This window comes from Lithobates pipiens, unplaced genomic scaffold (genome assembly GCF_037356315.1).
Source record: "Lithobates pipiens isolate NorthernLeopardFrog02 unplaced genomic scaffold, aLitPip1_a1.2 Scaffold_16, whole genome shotgun sequence".
Taxonomy (NCBI): domain Eukaryota; kingdom Metazoa; phylum Chordata; class Amphibia; order Anura; family Ranidae; genus Lithobates; species Lithobates pipiens.
The window spans coordinates 213,080,327-213,093,845 of NW_027507748.1; the positions used below are offsets into that span (position 1 = coordinate 213,080,327).

The window sequence follows — 13,519 nt, forward strand, 5'->3', positions numbered from 1 at the left end:
AGCTCCTAAAAGTCCTTAATTGGGCGTTAGAAGCAGGAGAACTACCTCCCTCAATGAGAGAATCAAATATAATAGTGTTGCCAAAGGAAAACAAGGACCCTCTTGCCCCCTCATCATATAGACCTATCTCCCTGTTGAATCTGGATGTAAAGATCCTAGCTAAGGTCTTGGCAAATAGATTGAACGGAGTGATAGGGAAAATTATTCATCCTGATCAATCAGGATTTATTCCTGGGAGATCCACAAGTACAAATATAAGACGGGTTTTTTTGAACCTCCAGATACCAGTGGATGGAGATGGCCAGAGAGCTGTTTTATCCCTAGACGCTGCTAAAGCCTTTGATTCACTAGAGTGGAGTTATCTGTGGAGAGTCTTGAGAGAATATAAAGTGGGCCCGGTATTCATAAAATGGGTTAAAATGTTATATAGATGTCCGGAAGCAAGGATTAGAGTCAACAACGAGAGCTCAGCTGGGATCCGACTGAAGAGAGGTACGAGGCAGGGGTGTCCCCTGTCCCCCCTCTTGTTCGCTATGGCGATCGAGCCTTTGGCTATATCCCTGAGATCAAATATGAGGATAAAAGGTTTTAGGAGAGGGGAGGAAGAAGAAAAAGTAGTATTATTCACAGATGATCTCCTTTTGCTTCTTGGAGATGTTCAACATTCAATAGGGGAAGTGATGTATAGAATTACCAATTTTGGACATCTGGCGGGCCTAAAAATAAACTGGGACAAATCCTGCATACTGCCTATAGATCCATTAGATAGCCCCCTACCATGTGAAGCTGCACATATTCAGATAGTGAGTAAGATGAAATATCTGGGTATCTGCATCTCTAAAGACCCTAAGCAATATGTGATAAATAATTTGGTTCCACTGCTATTCAAATTTAAACAAAAAATTAAGATATGGAAGAAATTACCACTTTCAGTAGCGGGTCGATGTAATCTTATCAAAATGATTCTTTTGCCGCAACTTCTCTATATATTACACAATTCTCCAGTATGGATATATAAGGACTGGTTCCATAAGATAGACTCCATATTTAGAGAACTGACGTGGAAGGGGGGACGAGCACGCATTGGGTTAAAGACTCTGCAACTTCCAAGTAACGGGGGGGGGGGGAATTGCGCTCCCACACCCGTTGAATTACTTCATAGCAGCTCAGCTACAACACTTGGCAGGAGAAGAAGTGGAGAGAGGGGGGTGGAAAAAGGGATCTCCTCTCGAACAATTCCTCGGAAGGTCATTAGTAGTAGCATTAGAGGCAGGGGCATTCACACGGGATGTCCCTACCCTAGGATTAATGATAAAGGTGTGGAAGACAACCAAAAGAATACTGGGTTATGGGGGATTTACGGAATACTCCCCCTTATGGGCAAATAATAAGTTGGAAGAGGTTTTAAAAATAGGACAAGTAAGGGAATGGGAAAGAAGGGGTATACACTTTGTACATCAGATTTATCGGAATGGCAGAATGAAACAATTCCAAGAGTTAAGGAACCAGTTTCTAATTCCGAAAAAGTCCTTTTTTAGATACTTGCAGATCAGGCATGCTCTGAATAAACAGTTCCAGGGGACAGTAATAGTATGGAGTGAGATACCCATAATAGAGGACATACTGCAAGCTAAATCAGGGAAAGGTTTAATATCTAAAGTGTATGTGGAGTTGTGTAAGAAATTCCAGGAAAAAAAACAGAGTAAAAAAAACAGGAAAAAATGGGAGTCCGATGTGGGTGACATCTCGGAAGATCAATGGGAGAGGATCCTTGAGGTGGCACCATGGGTGTCCATTTCTCCATCTCAAAAGTTCTCACATCTACTTTTATTGTATAGAGCGTATTACACCCCTAAGAGGCTGGCTCAATTTGGTAGAAGGAGTGATGCAGCATGTCCTAGATGTGGAAGGACAGAAGGAGACATGATCCACATGTTTTGGAGATGCCCCAAGCTACATCGGTACTGGAGGGAGGTTGTGACAATAGTTAGTAGGGTCTTTGAGAAGGCAGTAGAAATGGAACCGATGGGATGTGTATTGGGATGGATCAAGGGGAGTAGTGACCCTAAGGATAGTAATCTAGCCAAAGTAAGGTGTCTCTTTCAGGCTAGAAAACTCATAGCCCAGAAATGGCAATCTGCCACACCCCCTACGAGCGGAGAGTGGGTGCAAAATATGAATAGGGTTATCCTTAAAGAGAGAGTAGCATACACGAGACAAGGGGGTATTAAAAAATTCGATAAGATATGGAGGGAATGGTATGTAAAAATGATGAATGAAGGTACCTCTTAGTAAGAAGGAAGTATGATGAATGGGAGTGTATGAGTGGGGAAGGTGATGAATGTAGGAAGGGAAGGAGGGGTGAGGGATATGTAAACAGGTATTGTGTTATTATTGGTCTTTTATTGGAAGGTTGTATGAGTTGTTTTGAATTGAAAAAGAAATTAATAAAGATATAAAGTTAAAAAAGATATACCCTAGAAGTTATTTTTTTTATTTTTTTATTTTTAGATGTCCTTGAAACAAACATTTTTATAAATTCCTCATAGTAGGTGTCCACACATATAACACAAAGATGAATACCTAAAGAGGGTAAAGCTATAACTCAGTGCTTCAGTTGCAGACTAATATCACTGTTAAATGTAGATACAAGTCATATGCTAACATTCTAGCCACTAGGATGAAAGGCCTGCTGCTGGAGTAGATACATACAAATCAAGTTGGGTTTACCCCAGGAAGGGAAGGGAGAGACAATGGGGTGACAACATTGCTTCTCTTACAAAAAACTAAAATTCTTATTTCTATTCCTGTCAATAGATGCTGAAAAAGCATTAGACAGGGTAGACTGGGGATTCATGATAACTGCATTAGCGGTAATAGGGATAGGCCCAAAATGATTCACTGGATAAAAACACTATATAAACATCCAATGGCGGCAATAAGGATTAATGGGACCCTATCTCAACCTTTTTAATTATTTAATGGTACAAGGTAGGGGTGTCCTCTTCCACCTGCTGTTTACCCTGTCATTGGAACCTCTGTTGGCAACCCTCCGGAACAGTGTAGATATAAGAGGAGTGAGGATTGGAGAATAGGAACATAAGGTGGTGGCATAAGTGGATGATATTCTGCTCTATATTTCCAGCCCTAGAACAATGCTACCAAATCAAATTAAATTATTAAAATATTATGGCGAGTTATCAATTCTAAAAATGAACTCCTCAAAGTCATAGATTTTGAATATTAATGTGAATAAGAAAGATGAGCAAGTTTTACAAAAGGAATTCCCATTTACATTGCAGAAAACAGAACTAAAATATCTAGGAATAAGATTAACACAGTCTTAAAATATATATCAGGCTACCTTTATCAGAAGCTGTTCTTATATCTTATCAACCCAATCAAAAGCCTACTCAAACCACCTCTCAGGAATTAACTGATAGTAGTGCCATTCATCTATCAAAAATATTCCCCTTTTGTGCCTTAATTGTGCATATTTCTTCTCTTTTCATAATATCTTTTCATTGTGCATTTTTATATTTTATCCAATATCTAAATAGTGTTTCTTTCCCCGGTAAAAAAAATGTGTTCCAGTGAGTGGTAGTAACGGTGAATTATATTCCCATTTTGCTTGGCTTCAAGAGTTCTTAGTACTTTGGCTTCAGGAATTTCTAAGTCATTGACCCAAAACAAATACACAGAGATGAAAAATTCTGACTTTTCTCTGACTTTCATTTGCTGCATGCTTGTTTTGGATAAGTGACTCTGAGGCTTGGGTCTACAACTCTATGATGTCAAAAATAAAGTGTAAGCGCCCAACTTATATATATGTGACTCTTAAAGTAATACAAACATGTGTGTACACCTACCGTATATACTCGAGTATAAGCCGAGATTTTCAGCCTCTTTTTTGAGGCTGAAAGTGCCCCCCTCGGCTTATACTCGAGTCATCGCTGTCTGCCTGCTCGATCAGCGTGTCGAGCAGACAGACAGCGGCCATTCTATTCTAATTCAAAAGCCGCGCCTCCGGCTCCGCCTTCGCCTGTGATAGGCGGAACACTGAATTTCCCAGCAGCCTGTGTTCCGCCTATCACGGACATCCGCTCATCCTCGTACTACGGACGAGGATGAAAGGATGGCCGTGATAGGCGGAACACAGACTGCTGGGAAATTGTGTTCCGCCTATCACAGACAGGGAGGCGCGGCATTTGAACAGGAAAATGGGCGCCGACGAAGAGCGGTGATCCTGGGACGGGACCGGACGGAGGCTCGGCTCGGCTCGGCTCGGGACGGGACGGGACGGGACCGGACGGAGTCTCGGGACGGGACGGGACCGGACCGGACGGAGTCTCGGGACGGGACGGGACCGGACCGGACGGGACCGGACGGAGGCTCGGGACCGGACGGAGGCTGGGGACACAGGTAGGCTGGACACACAAGGCCTCACACACACACACACACACACACACACACACACACACACACACACACACACGGATGGACACACACACAGGGATGGATGGATGGATGGATGGACACACACACACACACAGGGATGGATGGATGGATGGACACACACACACACAGGGATGGATGGATGGATGGACACACACACAGGGATGGATGGATGGATGGACACACACACAGGGATGGACAGGCATATCTCACCCTCGGCTTATACACGAGTCAATAGGTTTCCCAGTTTTTTGGGGGTAAATTGGGGGCCTCGGCTTATACTCGGGTCGGCCTATACTCGAGTATATACGGTATGTGAAAAAATATGTGTGAAGTGACCCCAAAAGAGATGGGGGCAATACTGATATATGTATTGAAACAATTAAGAAAAAAGTGATGACCTGTAAATATGTGCATAAAATCAATTGGGGACTGCATGAATACTTATCCCAGTGAAGACATCTCTATGATGGCCTTTTCAGCAAAAAACAAACAAACAAAAAAAAAAACACTTATGATTTGATGATAACCCATCTTAAATATTTTAAGGCTTTTGCTTAGTATGCTTACTTTTTTTGTTTTGGATCCTTTACAGGAGATTGCAGGCTTGGGGACCGAGGGACATCTGAAGAAGCACTAAATGACAAAAGAATGTCAAATTTGGTTATGTATCTTTCATAAAATATAAGAAAGTAATAGCAAAGAATAAGGGATTTTTTAGGCACCAAACAAGTCAAACAATAACATATTTATTATGCCACATTATTAAAATCTGCAAAACACTATGCATGTAAAATTGCAGAAAATGACTTGGTCCATAATCAATAGATAAAAACCACACATAAAGATAGACATAAAGATGCATGTAAACCCGGACGAATTTCAGTTCTTGATACAAATCTTCATCAGCAACCATCAAAGAATATACATAAATTTCACTGTCAGCTGCAGTAACTTCTCACATTCCCATGAATTTGTTAAAATAAATAGAAACAATATATAAAACTGACACCGATTGTGTTTTTATATGTTGAAAAATCATACAACTAGAAGCACAGATACACAGGCCATGCATCCATCGAAAAGCCAGCAAATTAATTAATGCTTCCAGAATTGTGGCTAAGAGCCAGCAAATAAACAGAAAACATTTTTCTGCCACTTTTATGGTGGACCATAAAAGAGGCAGCAAAACTTTTTCTGACTTAATAAATATGATGTTGTTAATTATTGTCTGACTTGTTTGATGCCTAAAAAAATCACCTTATTTTTTGCTATTACTTTGTTATGTTGGAATATTTCATCCAGTACACTGAAATGTTCAATATATGGCACTTCTCTAAAATATTGATAACCACCAACAGCGATTAATATTGTATTTTTTCTGGGTCCTGACCTAAATGATTTTCAGTACATTTTAGCACATGGAAAAATTAAATCTTTTCTCTTTTCTATTTACATAAATGATTTCCATGACCTTGGGATTTGTAAAGATAGTTTTCTACAATAGTGAACAATGAACACCTTGGTAAAAATATGTTTTAGAATGTGGAATAATGTACACATTTTAATTTCATTGTAACATTTTGTTTGCTTTCAATGTTTCATTGTTTGTAAAATACTTGGAAAATTGTTTTGTCTGTGATCAGCAGAAGTTCGTTTTATCATTTTGTCAAATACAAAGTTGAAATAAAAAGAAATATATTGAATTACATTTTTTGTTGTCACTGTTTTATTCTACTCTTCATATTTTGCTTCATTAGATTCATTAGATACGAACTTCAGATATACTTACAGTAAGTCCTTTTTTCCTTGTATTCTTTTTGTATAGCATGCATTGTATTAACTATCCATATACAGCTTCCTAGCTGTAATAGAAAATTGATTTCTTGAAAATGTAGTCAATTAATGCTTATTGTATCTTTTGCTTTTTAAATAAGCATTAAGTGGGGTATAGTTTTAGATGAGACATTACTTTTGTGCATATGGTATTATTTAGAGTAAATATATTTTTATGAAGATTGTATTAAATGTATACTAGCTGAAGTAACATTGACTGTTTTGCAAAATTTAGGCAATAGTCAAGCAATATATTGATTCAGTTTATAGGTCAAAGGACAAACAGAATTCTAATGAGTAACTTTAAGCAGAAGGAAATGTGGTTAGTAGAAAATCTAATTATCATTTTCCCCACTGGGCCACTGAACTCCTGAAAATCAATAATGGAAGATTTCAGGTAAAAATAAACACTTTGCTTTTGTATCACATAGAGAGGTCATAATCAGCTGCAAATTGGACTGATGGTAGAGGAAATACTTATTTATTTATAATGTTTGATGGTAAATCCCAACTATTTAATAAGTGGTTATTGCTTATTTAAAAGTTTCTTTTTACATGCTCTGTTTTGCCAGCTCCCTATATAGTATTTGGGGTCATAACTAATGTTGTCGTTTTGTATATGCAATTATTAGCTTGAGGAAAGGTCGAATGTGATGACCCAAAACTGTTTCCCTTTGGAATGTAACAATATCACGATTTTTGTAATAGATAGTCATTACTTATTTGGGAATCGAGGACTAATTTCTTTCTTTGGCACATCACTAAAAGGTATTTGTTTACACAATGAATAATTAAATTTGAATTGGGGAATGGAAGGGCTATATGGAGATGAACAATCATTTATATTTAAAAAAAATTGACCACAAGTAAATAGTATTATATAAATGAGAAAAAAAAAACTGTCTAATCACAATTCAGCTATTTCTAATGTAATATTAGCTTATTCTTAACCTTCTAGCCTGCATGGTTATGAAACTCATTTATAGAAGGAAGCTGGTACAGGTTGTTGCAGGGTGCTTCATAAATATATACTGTGAAGGCACCTTTTCTGCTTCAGTATTAACACTTAGCAATAACAATGTTTTTCATCTTTTACCAGTACAGCCTTGGCTATACAATTAATTAGAGGGACCTCTATAAACAATTATTTGTATATGATTGTAGTAAAAAAACACTGAAGTGAAATAATTACCTTTCTTTGGTTGGATGTGGCTTCTTATGTGCAGATGAAGGATGCCCGCTGGTGACCAAGGCATAAAAAATATATTGTTAAACTTTAAAAAAAACTGAAAATTAGCTCATGTTTTACATACATACTGTGAATGTTTCTACATATCAAAATGGGAAAATTATTTCCTTTCAAAGTTTGGCATTGACATATGAATCCAGGCCTTCCTATACCAAGTTGAATCTCTCTCATGGAATGTTTACTAAAAGGAAACTGTAATGGCATTGAGTAAAAAATGTTTAATCAATTTATTTATTGCAAGTCATTTTTATTGGTTTTAAATTAGAAAGTACAGCCATAAAGACTATTTGGGTTATGATAGACATTACAGCATTATGTATGGAAAACAATATTTCTTATGCCGCATACACACGATCAAACAAGCGGGTGGAAAAGTCCGTCAAACTCAAGTCCGCCAAACAATCCCCCCGTGTGTAGCCTCCGGCATACTTTTTTGACCCGAAAGTACGGCGGACTTAGAATGTAGTTTTACACTCCAATCTTCCCGCTGGACTCGCATTTCGGCGGACAATCCGGCCGTGTGTATGCCAGTCCGTCGTACTTTTGAAATGAACAGACTTTTCCCGCCCGGAGAAAAGTCCGCTCATTTCGAGCGGGTCTCCAGGTAGGAGGGGGCCCACGAAGGAGACGTTGCTGGCCCCGCCGCCTGGTATGGACTTAAAGGGGAACCCCAACACTGAAAAAAATCGGCGTGGGTGTCCCCCCAAAGTCCACAACAGACCCTTGTCCGAGCACGCTACGAGCGCCCCCCCTCCTGAGCCGTACCAGGCCGCGTGCCCTCAACATGGGGGGTGCCTTGGGGAAGGGGGGGCCACGCGGCCCCCCACCCCAAAGCACCTTGTCCCCCTGTTGATGAGGACAAGGGCCTCTTCCCGACAACCCTGGCCGTTGGTTGTCGGGGTCTGCGGGCGGGGGGGCTTATCGGAATCTGGGAGCCCCCTTTAATAAGGGAGCCCCCGGATACCGGCCCCCCACCCTATGTGAATGAGTATGGGGTACAATGTACCCCTACCCATTCACCTGTAAAATAAAGTACAAAAAAAAACACAACACACAAGATAAAATAATTTATTGCACAGCTCCGGGGGTCTTCCGTCTTCGGGGGTCTTCTCGCCGGACTCCTCCGCTATCTTCTTGTAGCTCTTTTACTAGCGGAGGAGCCCGGCATTTTTCTTCGTCGCCGCGGCCTCTTCTTCCGACTTCGGGGGTCTTGTCCCTGTCTTCGGTTCTTCTGCCGGGCCACCGTGCCTTCTTATAGCTCTTTTACAGGCGGTGGCCCGGTCTTCTGTCGCCGCCGCCGCCTTCCGTTCTTCTTCTTCTTCTTCTCCTGGAGATGTTGACTCGACGTTCTCTCCGGCCGCAATGCCAGGGACGCGCTGCGCTGCGACTTATATAGGGACAAGGGGCGGTGTCACATGGGTTGATGTCACATGGGTTGGTCACATGGGTTGATGTCACATGGCGACAGTCCCAGCATCCTCCGGAACTGTGACATCGTAAGGGGGCGGGGTCACCATGTGACACCAACCCATGTGACATCAACCCAAGTCGCAGCACAGCGTGTCCCTGGCATTGCGGCCGGAGAGAACGTCGAGTCAACATCTCCAGGAGAAGAAGAAGAAGAACGGAAGGCGGCGGCGGCGGCGGCGACAGAAGACCGGGCCACCGCCTGTAAAATAGCTATAAGAAGGCGCAGTGGCCCGGCAGAAGAACCGAAGAGGGGGACAAGACCCCCGAAGTCGGAAGAAGAGGCCGCGGCGACGAAGAAGAATGCCGGGCTCCTCCACTAGTAAAAGAGCTACAAGAAGATAGCGGAGGAGTACGGCGAGAAGACCCCCGAAGACGGAAGACCCCCGGAGCTGTGCAATAAATTATTTTATCTTGTGTGTTGTGGTTTTTTTGTACTTTATTTTACAGGTGAATGGGTAGGGGTACATTGTACCCCATACTCATTCACATAGGGTGGGGGGCCGGTATCCGGGGGCCCCCTTATTAAAGGGGGCTCCCGGATTCCGATAAGCCCCCCGCCCGCAGACCCCGACAACCAACGGAAAGGGTTGTCGGGAAGAGGCTCTTGTCCTCATCAACATGGGGACAAGGTGCTTTGGGGTAAGGGGGGCCGTGCGGCCCCCCCTTCCCCAAGGCACCCCCCATGTTGAGGGCACGCGGCCTGGTACGGCTCAGGAGGGGGGCGCTCGCTCGCCCCTCCTTTCCTGGCCGGCCGGGTAGCGTGCTCGGACAAGGGTCTGTTGTGGACTTTGGGGGGACCCCCACGCCGATTTTTTTCGGCGTTGGGGTTCCCCTTTAAGTCCATACCAGGCGGCGGGGCCAGCGACGTATCCTTCGCGGGCCCCGCCTACCTGGAGACGTGCTCGAAATGAGCGGACTTTCCTCCGCGTGTGTGGGCGAGTCCGTTCATTTCAAAAGTAGGGCGGATAGTACGGCGGACTTAGTACGCCGTATTAGTCCGCTGAAAAAGTGCCGTGTGTGGGCAAGTAGCCCGTTCGGAAAGTCCGCCAGACTAAGTACGTCGGACAGACGGCTACGTGTGTACGCGGCTTTAGGTTAACACAGGCAACTGTAGATGATTGCATGGCTTACATCTCTGAGGGCAATAACCACATACAGTATGACTAGAGATAAAGGGTGGTAGTTCCATATGGATATGTTCTTGGTGGTAGTAGAGGGTGTTCAGGCTACTGGAAATATAAAAAGTATGCTGGGGATAGGAAAGACAGGTAGCAATTTAGGAGTGGATTTGGAGTGATTGGAAGGAGCTTGGGTGCCAAGGTGGAAGCATTGCTGTTTGTGGTAATCTAGAAATTGGCGTGGTTAATAGGGTACTAAAGGGGTTTTGGGAGAGGGTTTTGGGGGGGTTGGGCAGGGGTAGGGGAAGAGCATGAAATAAGAGATGTGCCATAATAAGGTTTTTATGGTGAGAGGCCTAAGTGATCGATGTGTTAGTAGTTCCTGTAAGTAGGTATTAGCCTATGTATATTGAGTGGGTTAAGGACTTCATGTCTAGGTTTTCCCCTCATTTAGGAGGAGCTGAATTGGTTCTAAAATGCATAATTTGTTTGTATGTGTTGGTTAGATTAAAGAACATTTTAATGTATGGGGTCACGTTGTAGTTGCTGATGTGTATCAACTCTTCCATTTCTGCCATGTGGCCTATCAATCGGAACCAGTCTTTATTTTCCAGCACATTAGTAGTTTTCCAAAATCTTGCTATTACCATTTTGGCAGCATTACTTAAGTGGAGCGGAAGGAAATGTTTATATGTGGAGATTGGCATGGTTGAATGATGTTACAGAAATAAAGCTGGGTAGAAGAGGAGGTCATGGCCACAGATGTTTTTGGTCAATTGATGTACCTGGGGCTAGAAAGGCTGGATCTGAGGGCAGGTCCACCAAATATTGATCAGGATGCCCCTAATTTGGATATATTATGTAGCAAATCTGATGAGCAGTACCATCTACTACAAAGTTTGTTTATTGTATATTGACATTGATGGAACCCTTTATAAGGATTGTGTTCATGTATTACCAGCTTTTCTCTGGTAGGGAAAATCTAGGTCTCTGATCCTGACTACAACTGCGGAGTCTCCATTTGGTGTGTAGTTCTGTAATAAGCTTGAATATATGTAGGACTAAGTGAACTGTTAGATTTGTAATGTGCCTAGTACAGTACATCAGCTTTCTGGGGCAAGGAAGTATCTTATCTGTAAGTATTACCACTGTGAGATGTTGCCTATTTGGGTAAGGTCTTGTAGTTTTTGTAGAGTAAGTAAGGTTAGAGCAGGAAGGAATGGTTTTATCAACCAAGTGTTAAGGAAGGTCAGACATTCCTGGCGGAAGTTTCGGTCTAAATCTCAAGGGGGTTAGGGGGTTTCAATAGGTAAAGAGGTCCACATTTTTGTTTGAAAGGTCACAAGGTTTGAAAGGTCACTTTTATTCATGGGTGTTTGTTGAGTGTTTTGGGGATATGGATTTTCTTGATTCTAGGTCAGGTATGTAAAGGAATTTCAGAGAATGTACGCTTAAGTGGCACCCAATTCTTGAGCATTGGATGAATATTCCAGTCTGCTATTCTGGACAGTTGGCTTTCCCAGTAGTATTTCTGTATTATTTTATTTTTTAAGCATATTTATTTTTAAAATATTGTAAACTAGTTTATTAAATATAAGTAGAGAATCAGTAATACGCAAATTATTTGTTAATATTGAATTCACAGAGCACTTTGGGTTATCTAAACTTAGGGAACAGCAATAGTTGTTCCCTTTCAGGACATCTTTCATTTTATTAAAAGCGCAGAAGGAGGTGTTTGCAGGGAGAGGCATAGAGAGGACTGATTTACTATTTTGATTCATTCAGTTGCATGTACATTTCAGCTTGTGCTACTGAGCTTTGTAAACAACAGGATTTTTACAATAAAGCAGATAGGATGTAACCAATGAAAACAGGAACGTCATCTGTTAGCAGGATATGTAAAAAAAAAAACCCTCTTGCAATTGTGATGTTATCTTATGTTTGCTTTGTAAGTCATTGGCCTGGAACAAGTAAACAATTATTCTGTGACCTGGGTGCGGGCCCCAATAATAATTCCCCTCCCAATTGCCCCCTACACCATAAAAAGCAATGCCAACAATTAGCAAAAAATGTATTTGCTGCATTGCATGGGCATAGGCATTGACACTACAATATCAGTTGACTCTTTTCTAGAAGTCAGTCAATAAACCAGCTCTCATTAGAGTCCTGACATCATTGTTTCTGGATTTCAACTGTGTGTAATGATTGTATAGGCAGTAAACAGCTTATTAAACCTGGAGATATCTGTTTAGATATCGACCCATGTGAGATTGTAGAAGTTGTCATGTGATTTCATTGTTTGAATTTGGTCATTATATGACAGTTTGTTTTCCCCATGCTATCCAGACATTTGACTAAAGCTTTAAAAAAACAAAACTGAGACCGATTATTATATGTAGAGACACTTTATTATCTTTGAGTGTAAACAGTAACTTAATACCTTACAATTAATTCAGTATAGACTAGTAAAATATGATGCATTCTGTAATTGCATGATTCTGTCATAATTTATATATAGGTAGCATGGTTCATTGTCCCTAAGCTTCCATGGGTAAATAGCTGTGCATCTTTAAAAATTAAATCAGTCTTTGATGTAGAATCATCAGAATTAGCTTACAAATACAGATCACAGCTTACTCATACAAGGCTCTATTCTAACGACAGCCTCCTCATTAATATTTATTACTGCACTAACGTCTTTCAGTGCAACTTTTTTCTTCTTTCATTGTGCATAATTGGAAATGTCAGCAATGGAAAATTATTCAAAGGAAGAATAAGGAACAAAACTGAGAAGCCTAGACACCTTTGCACAATAGAAGCAGTTCTGTGGCATTTTGACATTTACCTTGTAGGCTCAGTCTTGTCAAGAGATTGCTTGACCACAGGAACAGAGGAACCATTACTCTTGTATGAGGATTCTGGTGGAAAAAACATAGGAAAACAGCAAATATATCAAGGATACAGGAAAGAGGAAAAAATCACCATGAAAGTAGAAGAATGTACAAAGTCAGCTAATTGTTTCCATGTCATTTATCTTTGTACTACAAAACCTGAGAATATCTGTCCCTTCTCTGATAAAATATGGAATTGTAACTAAGGAAAAGCATACCTCCAATTGTCCCGGATTCTGCTGAACCGTCCTAGGATTTCAACAAAATCCCTGCATCCTGTGGATCCAGACTGTGTCCCGGATGTCCAATGCCGGAACACGCATTCCTCTTATGGCATACACTTTAAATGCTAGCTAATTCTGTAAAGAATGAGCGCATGTCTGTCAGGTAATAAGAAGTAATACTTGTGATTGGACTGACTAATACCATAGACTCTGTCACTGTTGCACAACCTGCAGTTATGACCTAGCTAAAACACAATCCCATTCCCAGTTTTCTTT

At 41.3% G+C, this 13,519-nt stretch overlaps 1 protein-coding gene across 3 annotated transcripts in view; it reads right to left on the minus strand.

The window, feature by feature from the left end:
• The window catches only part of LOC143982349 (transcription elongation factor A protein 2-like), an 82,812-nt gene that overhangs the window by 41,430 nt on the left and 27,863 nt on the right, over positions 1–13,519 (minus strand). For all 3 annotated transcript variants that reach the window (XM_077480985.1, XM_077480984.1, XM_077480987.1), the window contains exons 4-6: positions 12,974–13,046; positions 7,484–7,531; positions 5,026–5,091 (exon numbers count right to left, since the gene is read on the minus strand). In XM_077480985.1, coding sequence (XP_077337111.1) covers positions 5,026–5,091; positions 7,484–7,531; positions 12,974–13,046 — 187 coding nt within the window. The remainder of the gene's footprint in view (positions 1–5,025; positions 5,092–7,483; positions 7,532–12,973; positions 13,047–13,519) is intronic.